The sequence below is a fragment of the Bufo gargarizans genome, chromosome 6, assembly GCF_014858855.1.
Source record: "Bufo gargarizans isolate SCDJY-AF-19 chromosome 6, ASM1485885v1, whole genome shotgun sequence".
Lineage (NCBI taxonomy): Eukaryota > Metazoa > Chordata > Amphibia > Anura > Bufonidae > Bufo > Bufo gargarizans.
This window is the reverse complement of record NC_058085.1, coordinates 193,012,980-193,037,148: the sequence shown is the minus strand read 5'-3', so window position 1 is coordinate 193,037,148 and position 24,169 is coordinate 193,012,980. Positions and strand designations below refer to the sequence as shown.

The 24,169-nt window shown below is 44.3% G+C and overlaps 1 protein-coding gene across 3 annotated transcripts in view; it reads left to right on the top strand.

Annotated features, from left to right (window-relative positions):
- PRXL2A (peroxiredoxin like 2A) overlaps positions 1-21,279 on the top strand; it is a 44,900-nt gene extending 23,621 nt beyond the window's left edge. For all 3 annotated transcript variants that reach the window (XM_044297568.1, XM_044297570.1, XM_044297567.1), the window contains exons 4-6: positions 7,409-7,549; positions 10,189-10,353; positions 20,162-21,279. In XM_044297568.1, coding sequence (XP_044153503.1) covers positions 7,409-7,549; positions 10,189-10,353; positions 20,162-20,266 — 411 coding nt within the window. In that variant the 3' untranslated portion in view covers positions 20,267-21,279. The remainder of the gene's footprint in view (positions 1-7,408; positions 7,550-10,188; positions 10,354-20,161) is intronic.
- The last annotated feature ends 2,890 nt before the right edge of the window (positions 21,280-24,169 follow it).

The window sequence follows — 24,169 nt, the reverse complement described above, 5'->3', positions numbered from 1 at the left end:
AATGGATGCAGCCTGTTGAATTAAATGAAACTTAACCATTGTGAAAGTAGCCTAACATTGTTTTCAATACATCATATATTATCTCAAATGAGCCATTTTATATTCACCTAAAATTTCAGGTTAGTCACCTCCATCTGACATGATAATACCAGCATGCCATTTCTAGTCTGCTGTCACTTAAAAGTTTTATTTGAGGTTAAGGAAAAAAGTTAAGATATGTTTTACTTTGGAAACTGTCCTCCATATTGGGTTACAACTCAGCCAGATACAAGGGTAGAGAAAACTGGATAGACTCAAGTTACGGGATGCAGGTACAATATCAGAAGTTTATACCCCAAGGGCCTCTTTCCCGCAAAAACAAGCTCAATGGTGGAGGTTTATCAAAAGTGGTGTAAAGGAAAACTGGCTGAGTTGTCCACAGCAACCAATCAGACTAAACCTTTCATTTTCCAAAGGGGCTCTGAATAGTGAAAGGTGGAATCTGATTGGTTGCGATGGGCAAGTAAGACAATTTTTCTTTTGCACCAGTTTTGATAAATCTCCCCCAATGGATTTTAAGGATGCAAGGTCCAGGATCAGAGATTAGGTACAGGGTGCAAGCAGGGGCATAGCTATAGGGGGTGCAGAGGTAGCATTCGCTACCGGGCCCAGGAGCCTGAGGGGGCCCAAAGACCCTTGTGGTGCATAAGAAGACACCAGTATTATATAAAGTCCATGCTGGTCAAGTTACACCTCTGGCTCAAGGGAAGGGGGTTAAATCAAGAATTCGGCATGGGGGCAGGGGTGCCGTTTCAATTTTAGCCTCCGGCAGCACGAAGGCTATGCACTTCCTGCCCTTGGCCACAAAGCACTGAGGGAAAGAGGGGCCCCAATCTGAACTCTTGCACCAGGGCCCATGAGCCATTAGCTATGCCCCTGGGTGCAAGTAATTATAGGGTGCTTGTTTAGCATGGAGCGTGGTAGTGGGAGATACAGCAGAGCAGGTGATAACAGAGCAATTAGCGTGGGTTGTGACTAGAGATGAGCGAATTTCCGCTTATGAAGTTTGTTCACACTTTGTTTTTTGGTAAAAGGTGAATTGCGTTATGGATTCTGTTACCACAGACCATAACGCAATTCTATGACGGAATGCATAAGGCAATACCTTTAGAGGCATTCCGTTATTCATTTCATCATAATAGAAGTCTATGGGCTGCAAAACAGATCCGTCCCGTTTCCATTATGCATCCCCTCATTTTGCAGCCCATAGACTTATATTATGATGGAATGAATAACGGAATGCCTCTAAAGTCATTGCCTTATGCATTCCGTCATAGAATTGCGTTATGGTCCGTGGTAACAGAATCCATAACGCAATTCATCTTTTACCAACAAACAAAATGTGAACGAATTTCAAATATGAAATTTGCTTATCTCTAGTTGTGACAATTACTTGGCCTCCATTACTATCTTCTATGACTAACACCCGACCTTTGAGCAGTTTATATGGCACCTCCCAACCATCAGTAAAAACGGCTCAAGGTTTAAATAGAAAATGAGATTCTTATTAACACTGCCATAAGCATTTAATAGCTACTGTTGAGTATATCCTCGTATAAATACCATATACCCTAAATTATTAGAAGACAATGCCAATAAAAATGCAGTCATGTGTATATACACTGTATATATCTATATGCAATCAGCATCTACGTACAATAACTGCATTATTGGAAATTTTATACAAGAAGAACTCAAGGGAGGAACAGAGGCCAAGAGAGATATAGAAGACCAAGGTATAGAAATGCAGTATAGTAGTGTAGCAATAGTGCATACCAAATTCAATGCACATACAAGTTTCTGCAGGGCCCCACAGTAAAGGGGTAAATCTCAGTGAACAACTTTACTGCATAGATGTTGATTGACAGGCTAGGGCATAAGTTTCTGTTTGCTGAAGGTTCCTACCGCTGAGACTCCTAATGTACTTGGTAACGGCAGGATCCTATTCTTATGATCATTGTGCGTCCCAGCGATAGGAAACCCCACCAATCACATACTACTCCTCTATCCTGCTAAAAGGTTCTTACAAAAGTCTGATAAATGAGCCATAAATGAGCCAGTCTTGGCAGCAGCAGCAGCACCCAAAAGCCTCATACACCTTCCCCAAAATAGTTGTAGATAATGAAAATAATGGTAAACAGACTTCATAAAAATGGTGTCCAGCCCAATCATGTATTTCAATGTATTTACATCAGAAATCTAGAGTTAAAGAGTTTTCAAGTGTTTAGCATGTGATCGGTGGGGTCCGACACCCCCACCAATCAGATGTTTGAAGAGGCTGTGGCTCCTCACAGGTTACCAAGCACAGTGCTGTCCACTGTATAGTGGCTACGTTTGGTATTGCAGCTCAGCTCCATTGACTTGAAGTGGATTGAGCTGCGCCTAGGAAATGTGACTTATGAACAGCTGATCGACAGGGGTCCAGGGAGGCAGACCCCCCCCCCACTTATGAGATACTGTTGACCTATCCTGGGGGTAGGTCACCAGTTTTAAACATTTGGACAATCCCTTTAATACACTGAAATCTGTTGTATTGTCTGCTGATAACTCGTATATTTACATATGTATATATGCATATATACTGTACATACACTGCCCCTATTCATTCACACACTGTCCACACCAGTGATACTACAATCCCACTCCTCTGCCTGGTTATCTGAATAAGCTTCTATTCTTTTCCTATCCACTGCAGCATGGGAGGCCGGAAGCTGTTGCAGGAGGGAGCGGAGGCACTGGGCTGAGTGGCAAGATTCTTCAGTGGTCATGAACTCCATGGAGACATGACCTCTGGGCTGGAGCTATATATGTCATCATGATGACATATATAGTGTTAATGACCAGAATAGATGCCAGTACAATAAACAAAGTGTAAACAACAGCTTCTGCTAGCTAGGTCTGAGAATGATTGTGCCCCGGATCTAAAGGACTAGCAACGTCCCTATGGGGTGATGTCACCCCACCCCAAACAAATGAAATACATAAAGTAGAGTTGTATTGATGTACAAAATATTTAGCAGTTAATGTGATGTAGGTATGTGCGTAATTGTTATTTTATTACCCATAGTTATAGCGTAGTAATAGTTACATATAGATCCAATAGTTCAAAAAAAGGCACAAGTCCATATCAATTATACAATATTAATTGTTATATTAAAGGTTATTTCCTTGAATTAAATATTGTTGTCATCAATATTTAAGTCCCAGAAAACACCGTTCATTATAACCTTTAATTCCATTTGCTTTTAGATAAGCATCTAGCCCCTTTTACTGATATATCTACCATTACTACCTCTTGAGGTAGGACTACTCTAACGCTGGGTTCACACCTAGGCGTTTCTCAAACGCGCGTTTCTATGCGCGTTTTTGTCGCGCGTTTTATGCACGTTTTTTTAATAGTGAACGCGCGTTTGACGCGCGTTTGGGTGATTGACAGCAGTGTTGTCCAAAGAGTCTATGGCCCAAACGCGCGTCAAACGCGCCAAAAAAAGCTCCTGTACTTGTTTGAGCGTCGGGCGTTTTACAGCGCGATCGTACGCGTTGTAAAACGCCCAGGTGAGAACCATTCCCATAGGGAATCATTGGTTCTTGCCTGTTGTGCGTTTTACAGCGCGTAGGAACGCGCTGTAAAACGCTCAGGTGTGAACCCAGCGTAACCGTAACGCTGGGTTCACACCTAGGCGTTTCTCAAACGCGCGTTTCTATGCGCGTTTTTGTCACGCGTTTTATGCGCGGTTTTTTTAATAGTGAACGCGCGTTTGACGCGCGTTTGGGTGATTGACAGCAGTGTTGTCCAAAGAGTCTATGGCCCAAACGCGCATCAAACGCGCCAAAAAAAGCTCCTGTACTTGTTTGAGCGTCGGGCGTTTTACAGCGCGATCGTACGCGCTGTAAAACGCCCAGGTGTGAACCCTTCCCATAGGGAATCATTGGTTCTTGCCTGTTGTGCGTTTTACAGCGCGTAGGAACGCGCTGTAAAACGCTCAGGTGTGAACCCAGCGTTAGGGTATACTCACATGGCCATGTGATGGCTGCTTTCAGAATCATTGCAGTCATCAAAAAATAAGATTCTATTTTGTTTCGTTATTTTGTTCTGTTTTCATGGACAGACAGCCCTCATACAATTCAGGCGAGACAATTTTAATGGCTGTTTATCAGGAAGGCATACGTGAAAAAACAGCTGTTAAAAATCAATAGTTCTACGATTTTTTTAATGACCTTTTCTTTTGTGTGAATGTAGCCTAAGTAACCCTACTTTTGGGTAGTGTACCTCTTAGTGAGGGATCACTGACTGCTAGACATGTCCATATGATGTACTCAAAAACATTTTGTCCAATTGACAGACTTCAAGAAAGGGAGAACATTGGACTGAGAGAAAAGGGATTGTTTCAACAAATTAACTGCCATCTAGACCATTCTGACCTAGCTGTTATGAGCAGTGGTTATGTAAGGGCATGTACAAATGGGAATCAGGCTCTGAACAACCTAGACAAGCCACCAGAAGAGAGGATCATTTGGTCCACTGCCAATCACTAGCAGCTCTCACCCTGACTCTGGCCGGATCATTTCCAGATGCTAAGAAGAAAGAAACTTGGGGGTCATTTATCAAACTGGTGTAAAGTAGAACTGGCTTAGTTGCCCATTGCAACCATTCCACAGCTTCTTTTGAAAATAAAAGGTGGAATCTGATTGGTTGCTATGGGCAACTAAGCTAGTTCTTCTTTACACCAGTTTGATGAATCTCGTCCTTCGTGTCATGGTCCATTACATGTACTGCTAGCCATTGTCGCCTGTGTCGTGGACCTCTATGGACTGGTACCGCATTGTCTTAGGTGATTGATCCAGGTTATGCTTGGAATCCGATATGGTGAGCACTTAAAATCTGCCACAACTACTCATGTGATGATCTGGGGAGCCAATGCATATGACAGTTGTTCACTCCCAGTGGTGTTACAAGGGACACTAACAGTTCAGTGATATGTGCAGGACATCCTGGGGCCACATGTGCTGCTTCTCATGGCAGAGATTCCAACTGCCATTTTCCAGTAGGATAATGCTCGCCCACACACTGAAAGGGTTTTCCAGGAATGTCTCTGCCAGATTGCAATCCTTCCTTGGCCTGACCGGTCGCTAGATTTTTTGCCAATCGATCATTTATGGGATACCAGCTTTCGCAACCTACGAGCGTGCAGGATCTATGGGCCCAGCTGCAACATCTGTGGCACAGTATACCATAGGTAACCTGTATGTCTTCATGCCCAACCGTATCTCATCCTGTATACAGGCTAGAGGTGGCACAACAAGGTGCAAGAGCATCCGCTTTTGCTCTTAATGTAATAACTTACATATATTACCATTACATTCAATTCCAACAACTCCTTCTTGGTGCGTTATTTTTTGTCAATGAATACATATCACCTGAGCCACATGTACAACATCCAGATTTGCCTTTACTTCCTTATAGGAACCAAGCATGTTGGTTAAGCATTGATCTGTTGTCCATAAAGTCATGCTCGTTATTAGAGTATTCACTGCTATATACTTTTGCAGCTCTTCTTAGAATATTTTTAAATATTTTACATATCACCAGGGGGGAGATTCAAATTTTTAACAACAGGTTCCCTACTCAACGGTGGACACGCAGCGTCACAACACATGTTTACATATACATACACCATATATATGCAACACACATATACATAAATACCCCATATATACACTACACACACATACCACCCAACTTTTAAAAAGGTTAAGGAGCTACACTATGGGATGGAAGCACTCATCTCCAGCTGCCGCTGTAATGTTAACAACCAGATCTGGAGAACCTGAGGAAATTGGCTGAATCCCATGTCTGCATATCACAGATGTCACACTTACCAGACTGTAGTTACATGGTTCCAATTGCAATTGTATTTTTCTGTAGTCTCTAGTAGAATATACTGGATTCTTTTTACTTATTGACTGGAATTAGAAGGGTTTCCTAATGCATAGTGCTGCTTTGTTCCAAATGAAATGTGCTTTTTTACCCTTTCCCCATTGAAATAAACATGCATGATTAACCAAGCCAAGTGTGCATGTTTATTATGGAGGGGGGAGAAGTTGCTATCTTAGGTGTATGGCTGGATTTTGTCTGGAAAACAGTTACTACTGACAGGTCTACCATGTCACAGGCAGGTATGGGACAGAAGCAACACTACTGTATTTGAAGACCTCACCAAACAACTCTATATATAGATGTGTCCGTTCTTACCGGTCCACTTTGCTCAACATAACCTGAGATGTCTGTCACAAGAGGATCAGCTTTGGAAACAAAACCTTGATTTTGCAATAATTTGTCAAGATATGTCTATATTATATTGGGGTCGTTTATCAAATTGGTGTAAAGTAGAACTGGCCTAGTTGCCCATAGCAACCAATCAGATTTTACCTTTCATTTTTGATAGCTCCTTTGGAAAATGGAAGGTGGAATCTGATTGTTTGCTATGGTCTTAGTTAGCCAGTTCTACTTTACTCCAGTTTAATAAATGACCCTATATGCGACCACCTAGTAGCTGAGATATGTATTGCAGCCTGTTAAGGGTTTTGCTAGCACGATATTGCGTTGAATTTGGTTTTAGAGAATTTGGGGTCCTTAAAGCGATGGACCAGAAAATTACTATTAATAGCCATTCCCGAGGACAGGTTATCAATATTAGATTTTAGTGGATGGAACTGGTAACTGTAGTGCTGCTCCCATTCACTTCAATCAGCCTCATTCACTGCACAAATTAATGGAGCTGTGTAGTTCTGGCCCTGATTTCTGCTGCCGAACACACTCTGAAACTGCTGCTTTGTAGGGGTTCTGGTGTTGGACCCCCACCAGTCAGATACTGGCCATAAATAATAAAGTCCTGGACAACTCCTTTTAACCAAATTCAAGTAAAGGCAAGTGTGCATACAATTCATCTTTTAGTGCTTGTGTCTTTTTCAGTTTTTTTTTTTTTTTGCATGTGCCATTATTTATATGGATGAAGAAGGTTTCATATCTGGCACATCATTATTTGCAGACGTACCAGAATAATGACATTTTTCCACTAGTATTCTATTATTAGAATTGCGGAAGCTATCATATTACCAAACTTCTTAAGCATTATTTCTCTCAATTCCTGGGATTATGCAAACAATAAGGCTCATCATCACAGGCATGTCAGAGATTTCTTCAGTGAGAAATGGAATTAAGGTAATTCTTAACCTGAAAGCCTGGCGTGAACTCTAGAACAAAGTATGCAGCTGTGTTTAGAAGAACGTTTACTAAGGAAATGTAAGGTTACTAGTGGAACGGTATGTGTTTCCTACTTCAAGTCATGCATGTCTAACTCTATTTCAGGAGGCCTCAGAGCTGTCTCAACTTAAGCCTGAGCTTGACCAGCTAGGAGTGCCACTCTATGGTGTGGTGAAGGAGAAGATTGGGACTGAAATCGAAGCGTTCCAACCTTACTTTAAAGGAGACCTTTTTCTTGATGAAAAGGTACTAATGTTTTATTATTTATGTGCATTTTTAATCCCAATTGTTCCCCATTTAAAGTAAAATGAACATTAAAGAGATTGTCTCACATTGTGTCCTTGTTCATAGACCCAAAGAGCCAGGTCACAATGTAAACAACAAATAGCTGTCCTAATTCAAGCGGACTAGAGCAAGCCTTGTATTACATCAGGGATGTCAAACTCGTGGCCCTCCAGCTGTTGCAAAACTACAACTCCCATCATGCCTGGGCATACTACAGCTATCAGGGAATGATGGGAGTTGTAGTTTTGCAACATCTGGAGGGCCATGAGTTTGACATCCATGTATTACATGAACCGTCAATTATCTGAACGGTCGCTCAGTGATACTACATGGTGGCTTCAATCAGAAGAGGCTATTTTTATGCAACACTTAAGGTGCATTTACAGTACATGCACCGGCCGAGCGGCAGTTATCAGGAAGGGGTTGTTCTTTTTTGATAGCAGCCTGATCCTCGGTGATAGAAAGAACTGCATTTACATGCAACAATATACTCCATTGCATGGGGACGAGGAAGCGCTACTGCCATCGCTTGTCCTCATAGAGATTTACTGTATCTGGGCAGCAGATCCCTGTTTATACAACACAATCTGCTGGCCAGTAACAATGACTTAATGGGCTTTATCGGATGATTGGCAGCAAATTTACATGAACCTTGAAATGGTTAACTTTGTGTAGATATTACTCCTGAACTGCCCTGGAGGTGTCGTGCTGAGTAAGGGCATCTGTGCGACAGACACCTATTGAACAGTCCAATCAACAATACTCGCTCCACCTGTATTTCCACCTACGATCTGATTCAGAGCCTAACTTTGCCTCCACTCCTATAAACTCTGTTGGGTCATGTCAGTCTTATTCAAACTTAGACGTGAGATATAAATAATACTCACTCTTTAGAAGCGTGACTTGCACTTTTCCATCTCTTTATTCTTTATATACAATTATAGCTACAATGCTTCATAATTCTGAGACCGCTGAACTGATTGCTATCTCAAGCTGCACAACGATTCGGGGGTCACGCCCTCTTACTCACATGAAAAACGCATTTTTTCTGCAAAGAAAAACCACATGTATTCCGTAACATGTGCAGGTGGCCTTAAGGTTGTCCAATCTCTAGTAGTATTGAGCAAATAAAAGTTCACAAAGTGTCCTTCGATCCAAATTTCAGTTAAAATTCAATTTGCAGCTAAGCCGAATATCCTCGTGCTTCATGGTAACAAATAAATTTTCCCTAAAATGGCGGTAAAAAAAATTCATTTGTGTGCGAAGAGGCTGCGGTGGCCATCTTGATTAAAGATCCCGTGAGAAATCTTGTATTGTGGTGACTTATGACTGTCACCATGCTGGCCAGCATGATGACGTCACCATGCACCGCGCATTTCACGCTGGATCTTCAATCAAGATGGCCACAGCGGACTGGGTAAGGTGACTATTTATCTTTTATATTTATTTTTTTATAGATTAACCCCTGACAGCCCTCAATGGTCAGCTCAGATGCCACAATGAATGTGTCATCTGAGGGGTTCAATTACGGGGGGTGGCACAATAGTTATTCCCTCTCATTGGACCCACAACTCACAAAAAATGTGCCTTGTTACGAAGTAATTCGTCACAAAGTGAATTTTTTGGGGAAATTCAGCAAAGCAGTCAAAACAAAGTTTTGAGAACGTAGCTCATCTCTAGTAACCAGTAAAGGTGATTTGTTGTCTGAATACCTGTGCACCGAACCTTGGCTGTCTACCGATTCTGCTCCTTGCTGCCTGCCCTGACCTTGAAACTGTGACCTGGACTATGCACATACTCTGCCTGCCCCGACCTTCGAATTGCAATTTGGAATATGCAAGTACTCAGCCTACACTGACTTTGGACTGTGTTTAGACTAAGCTTTTGCCTGAGTTCTTGGTGTTTCACACCCCCCGAGTCAGCAGCCAACTATACCAGAACTACTCCAGGAGGTAGTGGCCTGGCTGGTTCCCTGCGGAAAAGACAAGATCTCTGTACAGGGGATAAACGGTGGTCAAAGCCCAAAGTAAAACTGCTGATGATCTGACAGTGTAATACTGCTGCAGATTACCCGATGAATGAGCAAATTAGCTTGTTCATTGGGAAATCCAGATTTATAAACTGGCTTAAAAATCATTGCTTGCCTGCGGCAGATTGTGCTGTCTAACCACAATCTGCTGCTGGAAAACAACTAGTTAGCATGGAGACCAGTGATGGCATAGCCATCGCTCCGCCCCATACTGTAGAAGAGATCGCTCCATGTAATAGCAGTGGTCTCCTCCACTAACGAGTAGGTGATTGCCAGGAAGGAACGCTTCCCTCCTGACCATCTCTCTATGTAATACAGCCTTTATTTTCTTGACATGCGTATATGATGCTGATTTAATATTGCAATATAATAAACTATACCGTTTTTTTACTATCACCTTTTTGAAAAGTGAGGGCAACGTCAAATTTTTGCACAAAATCAGTATGCACAAAATGCTGTGACTTTATGTCAGAAAACTGGCAAAAGTGGCATAATAATTTGCAGTTAGAGGTCCTCTATCCAGCAGATGGTATGCATAATTGTATCCATGTCTGTTCATTGTACTCTGCAGAAACGCTTTTATGGACCCCAGAAAAGGAAAATGATGTACCTGGGATTCATACGTTTGGGAGTATGGCAGAATTTCCGCCGAGCCTGGAAAGCAGGCTATGATGGAAACCTTGAAGGAGAAGGCTTTATTCTCGGTGGGGTCTTTGTGATTGGCTCTGGAAACCAGGTAAAAAATTTTTTACAACTGTTATGGCGGATTTACACTGTACAATTGCACAAGATTCTCAGGAAGGAACGTTACTATGAATCCTCCTTCCCGATAATATGCCTATGTAAATGTTCTGCCACTCACCTTATAAATGAGCAAAACACTTGTTCATATGGTAAAATGGCCTGTCATGTGGACACCTCAGTCAATGTCTTGTGGCAGCAAATTGTGCCGTGTAAAAATCTGCTGCCGAGAAACAATTAGGGTCATTTATCAAACTGTTTCAAAGTATAACTGGCCTACTAGCCCATAGCAACCAATCAGATTCCACCTTTCATTTTTGACAGCTCCTTTGGAAAATGAAAGGGGGAATCTGATTGTTTCCTATGGGCAACTAGGCCAGTTCTACTTTACACCAGTTTGATATATGACCCCAAATTAATTTATATGAGGACAAGCGATAGCAGTAGCCATCACTCGTCACCAAACAGTGGAGGTGATCACTGCATGTACAGTAAAGGCAGCTCTTCACCTCCACTGATGAGCAAGGAAGGGTCCCTTTCTGATAACTGTCTGCTTGCTCTGCACGTCTAAATGTGCCTTTATGCATTTGGTATTCTAGTTACATATATATTGATACACAAAAGGTAACATGGTTATTCACATCTGAGGTTGTTGTAGGACTGTGCAGTTTTCTCCACTTGTTCACACAGTTTTTCAGTCTGTAGTATTTTGTACAAGCTCCTGAAACATTCACAGTCTTTTACAAATCTTGCAGAGAACACAGTTAAATTTTTTCTGGACCCCTCCTGGCAGACTGATGAGGGTGGTGAAGGGTAAAAGGGCTAAGTGATGTATCACACCTGCAATAAAATATTCTTAGGATTTTTATGTACATTTTCTTCTCTAGTATTGCCCTCGGCTGCTTCTCATGTCATTGAAATTCTGGTCCTCCTCCTGCTTTCAGTGGTGAACTGATATGCTCAGCAGCTTCCCTGCTCCCTCCTTCCTCTCCGTACCAGAGTAGTGAGAAGCACCCCAATTATCTTTCACTCAATCTTCCCCACTTCATGGGTTAAACACAATTCAGAAACAGATTCTCAGGCAGCCCATACCATTCATCACTTCCCAATAAGTGCCTGCCTGTTATCTACAATGTGATCTCCAAGTTGTTCCTTTAAATCATATGGTGCTACCTGCTGTTTGCTCTTTCTCCAATTTCTCTGTCCTCCCTACTGAGGTGGACATGCATGCTTAGTTCCAGCCTTCAAATGGAAATAGTTGCAACAGACAGGGCACACCCCTTGAGCTAACAGATTGAAATAAATCTAACAGATCAAATGGAGCAAAGAATGGGGAGATCACTGGATCCAGGTGAAGCATGTTGGAAATTGGCCGCAGCAACACAAGACTTCTTGAGACAACTTCTTGAAGTCCCAAAGTGGGACAAAAAATAAAGTAAAGAAAAAGTTGAAAAATAAAGGCCCCCCCCAAATTAAATGTTTCAAGTAAAAATAAACAAAAACATCATTTTCCCCAAATAAAGTTAAAAAAATTGGTAAAACATAGGGGGGGGGGGGGGAGTATACATATTAGGTATTGCCGCGTCCATATCGACCGGCTCTATAAACATATCACATGAACTAACCCCTCAGATTAACACCATAAAAAATAAAAACTGTGTTAAATAAACCATTTTTTTGTCACCTTACTTCACAAAAAGTACAACAGCAAGCGATCAAAAAGGCGTTTTTCCACTAAAATAGTACCAATCTAACCATCACCTCATCCCACAAAAAATGAGCCTCTACCTAAGACAATCGCCCAAAAAATAAAAAAAACTATGGCTCAGAATATGGAGACACTAAAACATCATTTTTTTGTTTTAAAAAAGCTGATATTGTGTAAAACTTACAAGTATAAAAAAAAGTATACATATTAGGTATCGCCGCGTCTGTATCGACTGGCTCTATACAAATATCACATGACCTAACCCCTCAGATGAACATCGTAAAAAATTTAAAATAAAAACTGTGCTAAATAAACCATTTTTTGGCACCTTACATCACAAAAAATGTAATAGCAAGCGATCAAAAAGTCACACGCACCCCAAAATAGTGCCAATTAAACTGTCATGTCATCCCACAAAAATCATACCCTACCCAAGATAATTGTCCAAAAACTAAAAACATTTTGGCTCTAAGACTATGGAAAAACTAAAACATGATTTTTTTTTTGCTTAAAAAAAAATCATTGTGTAAAACTTACATAAATAAAAAAAAGTATACATATTAGGTATCACCGCATCCGTGACAACCTGGTCTATAAAAATACCACATGATCTAACCTGTCAGATGAATGTTGTAAATAACAAAAAATAAAAATGGTGCCAAAACAGGTATTTCTTGTTACCTTGCCTCACAAAAAGTGTAATATAGAGCAACCAAAAATCATATGTACCCTAAACTAGTGCCAACAAAACTTCCACCCTATCCCGTAGTTTCTAAAATGGGGTCACTTTTTTGGAGTTTCTACTCTAGGGGTGCATCAGGGGGGCTTCAAATGGGACATGGTGTCAAAAAACAGTCCAGCAAAACCAGCCTTTCAAAAACTGTATGGCATTCCTTTTCTTCTGCGCCCTGCCGTGTGCCCGTACAGCAGTTTACGACCACATATGGTGTGTTTCTGTAAACAACATAATTAGGGCCATAAATATTGAGTTTTGTTTGGCTGGTAACCCTTGCTTTGTAACTGGAAAAAATGGATTAAAATTGAAAATTTGCCCAAAAAAGAAATTCTGAAATTTCATCTCCATTTGCCAATAACTCTTGTGGAATACCTAAAGGGTTAACAATGTTTGTATAATCAGTTTTGAATACCTTGAGGGGTGTAGTTTCTTAGATGGGGTCACTTTTATGTAGTTTCTACTCTAGGGGTGCATCAGGGGGCTTCAAATGGGACATGGTGTAAAAAAAAAAACAGTCCAGCAAAACCAGCCTTTCAAAAACTGTATGGCATTCCTTTTCTTCTGCGCCCTGCCGTGTGCCCGTACAGCAGTTTACGGCCACATATGGTGTGTTTCTGTAAACAACATAATCAGGGCCATAAATATTGAGTTTTGTTTGGCTGGTAACCCTTGCTTTGTAACTGGAAAAAAAAATGGAAAATCTGCCAAAAAAGTGAAATTTTGAAATTATATCTCTATTTTCCATTAATTCTTGTGGAACACTCAAAGGGTTAACAATGTTTGTAAAATCAGTTTTGAATACCTTGAGGGGTGTAGTTTCTTAGATGGGGTCATTTTTGGGTGGTTTCTATTATGTAAGCCTCACAAGATTTGCTTCTAAACTTCTAAACCTTGTAACATCCCCAAAAAATAAAATATCATTCCCAAAATGATCCAAACATGAAGTAGACATATGGGGAATGTGAAGTAATAACACTTTTTGGAGGTATTACTATGTATTATAGAAGTAGAGAAATTGAAACTTGGAAATATGCAATTTTTTACAATTTTTTTGTAAATTTGTTTTTTTTTTATAAATAAAAATTATTATTTTTTACTTCATTTTACCAGTCTCAGAATAGCCTGGATAGGTCAAAGCTGTCATGGTCTTACCTTCTTGCTGTTCTCCTTCGTTTGACATGTGCTGGCGGCCATCTTGATTTCTGGGTTTCTTGTAGCCTCCCACCCTGCGGCTTCTCCTTCCCACTGGGAGGAGCTGGATGCCTAGCTCATATATATAGGAGGTCTGTGGCTTCAGTTCCTTGCTTGGTCCTCCTGTGTTCACATGCTTCTAAGACTGCTGCTGCTTCTGGTTCCTGATCCTGGCTTCGTCTGACTACCCTGCTGGTTCCTGATCCAGGCTTCGTCTGACTACCCTGCTGGTTCCTGATCCAGGCTTCGTCTGACTACCCTGCTGGTTCCTGATCCAGGCTTCGTCTGACTACCCTTCTGGTTCCTGACCTCTGGCTTCGCAAGACCCTGCTTCGGTTTAGCCATCCGTTTGGACTTTTGCCTTACAGCTTTATTTTCAATAAAGCCTTCTTATTTCCACTTATCTCTTGTTGTACGTCTGGTTCATGGTTCCATGACATTAGGACCAAGCCATGAATTCTGACGGTACAGGGCCATCCTCGCTACCTACGCTGGTTGCCAGACTTGATCAGCAGGATCACCTGTTGGGTCGGTTCGCTGTGGCGTTGCAAACCCTGCTTGAACGCACGGCTCATTTAGCTTCCGTTGCCGATGGGTCGGTTGTCGCTCCTGGGCCTGCTCCTACTGCCGCTCCGGTTGTTGCGCCAGAGTCTACCCCGACACCTGTTGCTGCGCCTGCGGTGTTTCGGGGTATGACCGGTTCTGCCCCCCTTCCACAGCGCTTTGGGGGAGAGCCAACTCAGTGCCGAGGTTTCCTTAACCAGGTGGGCATTTATTTCGAGTTGCTGCCACATGCCTTTCCTACTGAGTGCTGCCTCTACTGCGAAGCTCCTTATGTCCATCAGACAGGGTTCACGATCCGTAGCTGAATACGCCATTGAGTTTCGTACCCTGGCAGCAGAGGTGGGCTGGAATAATGAGGCTCTGGTCGCTGCTTTCTCTCATGGTCTCTCGGATGCCTTGAAGGATGAGGTTGCAGCTAAGGACCTACCAGTGGAGCTCGAGTCTCTTATTTCTTTCCTGATTTTGATTGACACCAGACTCAGGGAGAGACCTTCCTTTAAGGAGAGCCTGCGGAGGTCTTCTAACAGATTGGCGCCTACGTTTGCTGTCCCACCTGTGCCTCCCTCTCCTCCCACGCCTCCTGGGGATGACTTGTCTGGGGGTGAACCCATGCAGCTGGGGTTTGCTCGCCTGTCCGAGGGGGAGAGGGTACTCCGGAGACGCGAGGGCCGATGCATGTACTGTGGTCTCGGTGGGCATTTTCGGTTGGCATGCCCGAACCGTCCGGGAAACGCTCGCACCTGAGATCCTGTCGGGGGCAGATCTTGGGTGGAGTCTCCTCGTCCCCGGTTTCCCGTGTTGACAAACCACTGATTACTGTTGTCCTCTCCTGGGTCGGGGGCTCGGTGACGACCCAGGCGTTGGTGGACTCTGGTGCTGGTGGTTTGTTCATTGATAGTGTGTTCGCTGCCGCCAATTCCATTCCTCTGCAGCCTCGAGGTTCCCCACTGGCTCTTGAGGCGATAGATGGCAGACCCCTTCTGCCGCCACACATGACTCAGGAGACCCTTCCAGTGGGGATGGCCATTGGTGCCGTTCACAGAGAGTCGGTCTGTCTCCAGGTTATTTCGTCTCCACACTACTCGGTGGTCTTGGGGTACCCCTGGCTCCAGAAGCATAATCCGACTTTCGATTGGAGATCGGCCGAGATCCTCTCGTGGTCACCGCAGTGTGGGGCTAGTTGCATCCATGGGCCTGTCAAGTTGCTGTGTACTTCCTCGGACTCTCTGTTGCCTCCTGAATACGAGGAGTACCGGGATGTATTCGATAAGGCGCGTGCGGTTGCCCTACCTCCGCACCGCCCATACGATTGTGCCATAGAGTTACAATCTGGTGCCGTTCCTCCTCGTGGCAAAGTCTATCCACTGTCGGTAGCGGAGAATGAGGCCATGGAGGAGTACGTGAGGGAGGCGCTTTCACGCGGACACATTCGCAAATCCTCGTCCCCGGCAGGGGCTGGATTTTTCTTTGTGAAAAAGAAGGGCGGTGAGTTGAGGCCTTGCATCGATTACAGGGGTCTCAATCGCATCACGATCAAGAACGCTTACCCGATACCCTTGATTTCCGAGCTGTTCGATCGCCTCAAAGGGGCCACGGTCTTTACCAAACTCGACCTGAGGGCGGCATATAACCTGGTAAGGATCAAGGCGGGCGATGAGTGGAAGACCGCGTTTAACACCAGGACCGGTCATTATGAATCCTTGGTTATGCCCTTTGGGTTGTGCAATGCGCCCGCAGTCTTCCAGGAATTCATCAACGATGTTTTCCGTGACCTGTTGCAGCAGTGTGTGGTGGTCTATTTGGATGACATCTTGGTATATTCTGAATCCATGGAGGCCCACATTCTGGATGTCAGACGAGTGTTGCAACGGTTACGAGAGAACAAGCTGTTCGGTAAGCTTGAGAAATGCGAATTTCACCGATCCCAGGTAACCTTCTTAGGTTACATCATTTCCGCTGAGGGGTTCTCCATGGATCCTGAGAAGGTTTCGGCTGTCTTACAGTGGCCCCAGCCCAGTGGTCTTCGTGCCCTGCAGCGCTTTTTGGGCTTCGCCAATTATTATCGGAAGTTCATCAGGGACTTTTCCATGCTAGCCAAGCCTCTCACGGATCTGACCAGGAGGGGCAGTAATCCCCAGGTCTGGCCGCTCGAGGCCATCCGAGCTTTTGAGGCTCTAAAGTCCGCCTTTGTGTCGGCTCTGATTCTGTCGCATCCCAACCCTGGGTTGCCTTTTGTCCTCGAGGTGGACGCGTCTGAGACGGGAGTAGGCGCCCTTCTGTCTCAGCGTAGAACACCAGAGGGTCCTCTGCTTCCTTGTGGGTTTTACTCCCGGAAACTGTCTTCCGCGGAGTGCAACTATCAGATTGGTGACAGGGAGTTATTGGCCATCGTGCAGGCCCTTAAAGAATGGAGGCACTTGCTCGAGGGCTCGGTGGTTCCGGTTCTCATCCTGACGGACCACAAGAATCTGACCTACCTCTCTGAGGCCAAGAGATTGACACCACGTCAGGCCAGATGGGCTCTCTTCTTGTCACGTTTTAATTACGTGGTCTCCTACCTACCCGGTTCCAAGAACATCAGAGCGGATGCCTTATCACGGCAGTACTCCGAGCTGTCCGGGGAGGAGTCGATTCCGACTTCGGTCATACCTCCGAATCAGATCCTGGCCGCTATTCGCACCAGCCTGACCTCTCCCCTGGGTGAGCAGATTTTGGCGGCTCAATCTGGTGCTCCCTCTGGGAGACCCAACGGCAGATGTTTTGTGCCTGAGGAGTTGCGCACTCGGTTGTTGCGAACCTACCATAACTCCAAGGCCGCGGGGCATCCTGGAAAGAATCAGCTGTCCTGGGCTGTTTCACGTCTGTTCTGGTGGCCTTCTCTACGTTCCGACATCGCCGCATATGTAGCGGCATGCTCCGTTTGTGCCCAGAGTAAGTCCCCTCGGCACCTTCCATTGGGCCTTTTGCAACCCATAGCCACCGGGGAGCGTCCATGGTCACACCTGGGGATGGATTTCATTGTGGACCTCCCTGCATCCCGAGGCCATACGGTCATTCTCATGATTGTGGATCGGTTTTCCAAAATGTGCCACTGTGTTCCTCTCAAGAAGTTACCCTCTGCACAAGAGTTGGCCTCGATTTTTGCCAGGGAGGTCTTCCGGTTGCACGGTTTGCCCAAGGAGATTGTGTCGGATCGGGGGAGTCAGTTTGTGTCCAGGTTCTGGCGCGCCTTTTGCTCCCAGTTGGGGATTCATCTCTCTTTCTCCTCGGCCTACCACCCTCAGTCCAATGGGGCCGCAGAACGATCCAATCAGGCCTTGGAGCAATTCCTTCGTTGCTATGTCTCCGATCACCAAGACAATTGGGTTGACCTCCTGCCTTGGGCTGAGTTTGCCAGGAACACGGCGGTGAACTCTTCCTCTGGGACGTCTCCCTTCATGGCCAATTATGGGTTCCAACCTGCCGTGTTACCGGAGGTATTCTCTCCCCAGGATATTCCGGCTGTGGAGGATCACCTTTCCGTCCTACGTGCTTCTTGGGTACAGATCCAGAGGTCCCTTGAGGTCTCTGCGCAGCGCCAGAGACTCCAGGCTGATCGCAGACGAGCGCCCGCTCCTTCCTACCAGGTCGGAGACCGCGTATGGTTGTTCACCCGCAACCTCAACCTTCGAGTGCCCACTCCCAAGCTGGCTCCTCACTTTGTTGGTCCCTTCCGAGTGCTTCGCAGGGTAAACCCGGTAGCCTATGCCCTTGCGCTTCCTCCTGGCATGCGGATCTCCAACGTGTTTCATGTCTCCCTGTTGAAGCCACTGGTGTGTAATCGTTTCACTTCCTCGGTTCCTCGGCCTCGTCCGGTCCAAGTGGGCAATCGTGAGGAGTATGAGGTGAGCAATATCCTGGACTCACGCCTGGTCCGCGGTCGGGTGCAGTTTTTGGTCCATTGGCATGGTTATGGTCCAGAGGAGCGTTCCTGGGTTCCCTCCGCAGATGTCCATGCTCCTGCCTTGCTCCGAGCCTTCCACGCGCGCTTCCCTCAGAAACCGTTCTTTACTCCGCGGAGGAGGGGCCCTTGAGGGGGAGGTACTGTCATGGTCTTACCTTCTTGCTGTTCTCCTTCGTTTGACATGTGCTGGCGGCCATCTTGGTTTCTGGGGTTCTTGTAGCCTGCCACCCTGCGGCTTCTCCTTCCCACTGGGAGGAGCTGGATGCCTAGCTCATATATATGGGAGGTCTGTGGCTTCAGTTCCTTGCTTGGTCCTCCTGTGTTCACATGCTTCTAAGACTGCTGCTGCTTCTGGTTCCTGATCCTGGCTTCGTCTGACTACCCTGCTGGTTCCTGATCCAGGCTTCGTCTGACTACCCTGCTGGTTCCTGATCCAGGCTTCGTCTGACTACCCTGCTGGTTCCTGATCCAGGCTTCGTCTGACTACCCTTCTGGTTCCTGACCTCTGGCTTCGCAAGACCCTGCTTCGGTTTAGCCATCCGTTTGGACTTTTGCCTTACAGCTTTATTTTCAATAAAGCCTTCTTATTTCCACTTATCTCTTGTTGTACGTCTGGTTCATGGTTCCATGACAAAAGCGTTTTAAAGTTATCAGCATTTAAAGTGACACTGGTCAGATTTGCAAAAAATTGCCTGGTCCTTAAGGTGAAATAAGGCTGTGTCCTTAAGGAGTTAAAGGGGTTGTCTCACTTCAGCAAGTGGTATTTATTATGTAGAGACAGTTAATACAAGGCACTTACTAATGTATTGTTATTACCCATATTGCCTCCTTTGCTGGCTGGATTCATTTTTTCCATCGCATTATACATTGCTCAATCCCATTGTTATGACCACCCTGCAATCCAGCAGCGGTGGTCATGCTTGCACACCATAGAGGCACCTGCCTCTCTGGTGGCTGGAACCATGGAAGTATGCATAGGTTGGTGCCTTTTTCTATAGTGTTCATGCTCATCCACCGCTGCTGGACTGCAGGGTGGTCGTAACCATGAAAACGAGCGGTATATAATGTGATGGAAAAATGAATCCAGAAACCAAATAAAGCAACAGAATCATTCATAATACATTGGTAAGTGCCTTTTATTAACTTTCTCTACAAAATAAATGGGCTATTTGCTGAAGTGAGACAACCCCTTTAAATGAACAACTACATTACGGTTGCTTTCTGTAATATTGATAAGGGGATATATGTGATCTTTCTCCTGTGAATAAAATGTGGCGTTATTCTATTTAACACCCCTTATAGCCCATTCCGCTCTTCTCTCTTCCAATTGTTCTTACACTACCTGCCTGGAATTTTGGATCAATGTGTCAGCCTATCCCTCCTTGTCTTAGATATTGTACATCTCACTTTCCTCCTTGTTTGCTTTCATCTTCGTACTTGGGGATATGGTCTATCATATACCTTTTCACCACTTCTAGATCCACCTTTTCTCTCTAGGAACAGTACTCACTCTACTTGGAATACTGCTAAAAGAGGCCATTGTTTTCTTTAGCACCTGTAGTACAATACTAAAATAAGTTCAGATGTAAGGTATGGCCGCTAAGATCGAGTGCAAATGCAACAGCCTTGATTTTTAACTTCTTGCATTTTACCATTTTCAGGGAATTCTTCTTGAGCATCGTGAGAAGGAATTTGGAGATAAAGCAAATTTGACGGCTGTTCTTGAAGCTGCTAAAAAAATAAAGAGGAAGAATGAAGTCCATTAAAGTTGCAGATAGTTTTCCACATAAAGTAGTGTGTCGGCATATTACAATTAATATGAGATTCTATGGGTGATATTCATTTTTAGCTGTTAAATGGAGCTTATTTATTGTTCTGATGATGGAAGCAATGTTGGGGTTTTAGCCATGATTGTGCATAAGACAAACTGAGGGATGCAAAGTGCAAAGGAAAAGAAGAGGAGTTGATGGTAACAATCAATTTGATTGCCTCTTTCATTTTCAGAAGGAGCACTGAAGTTGGAATCTGGCTTCTCTAGGCAGCTGCTCTACTTTTCCATTGCACAGCATTTTAAAGGGGTTTTCCCATCTCAGACAATGGGGACATATCGCTAGGATATGAATACTTTGTCTGATAGGTGTGGGTCCCACCTCTAGGACCCACACCTATCTCGTAAACACAGCCGGTAAAGTGAGGGAGGGTGCACCGCGCATGCGCAGCTGCCCTCCATTCATTTCTATGGGGCTGCCGAAAATAGACGAGCGCTGACTCGGCTATTTCAGTCGACCCCATAGAAGTGAATGGAAGCGGTAGCCACACAAGAGCAGTGCACTCCCATTCATTTCTATGGGGGATGCCGAAAGAAGCCAAGCATGCTGCTCGTCTATTTTCAGCAGGCCAATAGGAAAGCTTGGCGTTGGCCAGACCCAGCACTGCCAGCCACCACTTTGCCGGCTTTGTTTTCAGTTCATTTACAAGATAGGTTTGGGTCCCACCACTGGGAACCGCACCTATCAGACAATGGGGGAATATTCTGACGATATGTCCCCATTGTCTGAGATGGGAATATCCCTTTAATAAACCTGTCTACAAATACTTCCAGCTTATATCTTCCTTTTCCCTGTCCCTACAGTGTTGTCTTAGTTTTGAACACAATATGTGGTTCAATTTTTTTTGTTTATTAATTCTACTTCATTTTGAACAGTTTGGTTAATATTTCTATGCAATTATTTGTTTCTAATATCACTTCAGATACAATAAAGATTTTTACCTCTTTTTAGTTAGTGTACCTCCCTCTCCGATGATGCAAAAAAAATCTTAACCAAGTCTGCACGTAGGCTGTGGCTAACTAAACACTGATGCATGCATAGTACTTAGCTCTACAGCGCTTAATGTGTACATTTGGAGATGTGATATGATGCCATTGTCTGACCATCATTTTGAAAAATCAACATGAACAATCAACTGTTAGCGGTAACTGATGACTCCTCCTCATACTATGGAGGAGATGGATGCATGTAATATCAGCAGTGTCCTCCGATGACGAGCAGGTGATTGCCATGACGGAACGCTTCCTTCCCAACAATCGCCTTCTCACGCTAGTTTAAGATTAGTCTTAAATGGTCACTGCCTTCTCACACAACTTTGTGTAAATCAAAGTGCAATAGTAAGAAACTTTGCAATATATCTTTTCAGAGAAAAATGACTTATCTAATATCATATTTTCCTCCTCCTGCCTCCCTTTCCTAAACTGAGCATCTATTTGCATTAGTCGATGTCTAGCGCAATATTGGGAGTAAACCATCTGTTGCTGATTATTGCCCGCTGTTTCTGCAGTATTCATATGCAGTAATCATTCCTGTTTCACTGCTTATTAGTAAGTATTGGCATTATGTATTTGACCCTGTTCACTCATTCACCTGTATACTCAGTCTTAGTGCATTTAGTGGTGTGCTGCTACTTTATTTTGTTTTCTGTATTGTTGCCTGGTAGCTTGCACCTGCGATTGTCTCTAGAGGTGCTGTTCCGTTATTTGGTTATATGTATATTATAGAGGACTATGCATCCTCTTTGGAACTTAGCACTCCCCGCCCATCGCCCACCCCTTGTTGCTTTTAATCAGAGTAACAATGGAGCTGGACACTCCGTGTTAGAGTAGGTCCCATCTGATAAGAAGCTACCTTGTCGTCTGGTAGATGGGCCCGACATATTTTTGATCAATAATAAGCGCTAAGAGCTTTTACTCCGCTTATTAGTAAGTATTGGCGTCATGTATTTGTCCCTGTTCACACATTCACCTGTTCACTCAGTCTTAGTGCATTTCGTAGTGTGCTGCTACTTTATTTTGTTTGCAGTAATCCTTCCCTATATATAGGGATGGATTATTTACTCATTATCTGATCATTCATCCCACACAGATAGGCAACACCTCACTGTTTCCGCATGGTAATTTGTTATTCATTGGGTGATAGTCGTCACCTTTACATGGAGCAATTATCAGGAATGAGCATTTCTATGAACATTTATTTGTCCCTGATTGTCCAGATATTAGGCCTATGAACTCATGCTTAAAGGGAACCTGTCACCAAAAAAACGGATACCAAACTGTTAATAGTACCTTATAGTGCTGCAGAGTAGTTTACTAATGCACTCTTTGATTGTTTAGCCGCATCTAGCCTCCTGGAGAAATTGATGTTTTATTCAGCCGCTGCCCCCTGCTTCAAGTCAGGTTTGAAGTCAAGGGGGCAGCGGCCTAGGCGTCTCCAATCCTGCTTTCCCCGCCTCCCGCCGCCTTTATTGACACGCCGGATCTCAGTGCCGGGACCGCGCTCCCAGCCCGCATGCGCAGTAAAGGGCTGCTGTAGCCCGATCCCGGCTCCGGCTCGTACACTCAGCCGGCTTCAGTTTCGCTACTGCGCATGCGCCCGACATCTTCTGTAACTGCGCTAGTATGTAAGGCTGGCGGGCGCATGCGCAGTAGAAACTGAAGCCGGCTGAGTGTACGAGCCGGAGCCGGGATCGCGCTACAACAGCCCTTTACTGCGCATGCGGGCTGGGAGCGCGGTCCCAGCACTGAGATCTGGCGTGTCAATAAAGGCGGCGGGAGGCGGGGAGAGCAGGATTGGAGACGCCTAGGCCGCTGCCCCCTTGACTTCAAACCTGACTTGAAGCAGGGGGCAGCGGCTGAATAAAACATTGATTTCTCTAGGAGGCTAGATGCGGCTAAACAATCAAAGCGTGCATTAGGAAACTTCTACTTATCCGTTTTTGGTGACAGGTTCCCTTTAATTATTAGCTGAATGTGTCTTGCAAAACAATCACTGACTTTCAGTGAAGTATCAAAATACAGTTGTCCATTGAAGTCTGTGGCGAGGGGAGGGGGAGAAAGATTAGGCAGCAGTGATAGTGACACAGGTACACGACTGTAATAATAAGGTTTTACTTAAAGGGAATGTGTCACCTCATCAGAAAATGACCTGCTGTTTAAATCACTTTTTATGTTTAACATATATTTAAATAATGTTTGATTATTTGATTTTAAATTTTCCATGTCACTATTTATACGTAAACTAAACCTAAAAATCCTGCAGTTTTTGCACTGGCCACTATGTCTAATGATTGGCGCTACTTAAAGGTTTGTACAGATTACTTTACTGCAGTTAACTCATTCTAATCCTGCCTGTAATGATATCACCTATGCATAGATAAGACAGGATCCACTATTCACAATAGGTGATTGTCAGTAGTGATGGACGAACATCGGCTGGGACGTTTCACGAATGCACGTTCGCGATCAAATGTTCACGAACCACATTCACTTTAATGGCAGGTGAACCTGAAAAACCTTCAGGTCATATTTGCAGCCAGCAAATACTTACTAGAATAGCAAAAAATCCCACAACATGGACAGTGACATACCAGAGTGGGATCAATGGCAAAAATTCCTGCAAAAAAATATATATTTTAATCAGGGGCCATTTTTATGCATCTTAAAGGGAAACTCTCAAAAATGTGCCCTGCTGGAGCTTAGAAAATTAATATTTTAGCCCACAGGAGCACAGGCCCCAAAAATTAGGCATTCACCTGACAGAAAAGAACTTGTGATTATGTGGCTGGAGGTATATTAGGCGGTCACTGGATAAAGTTTTTACTGTAGGCCACTGGAGTAG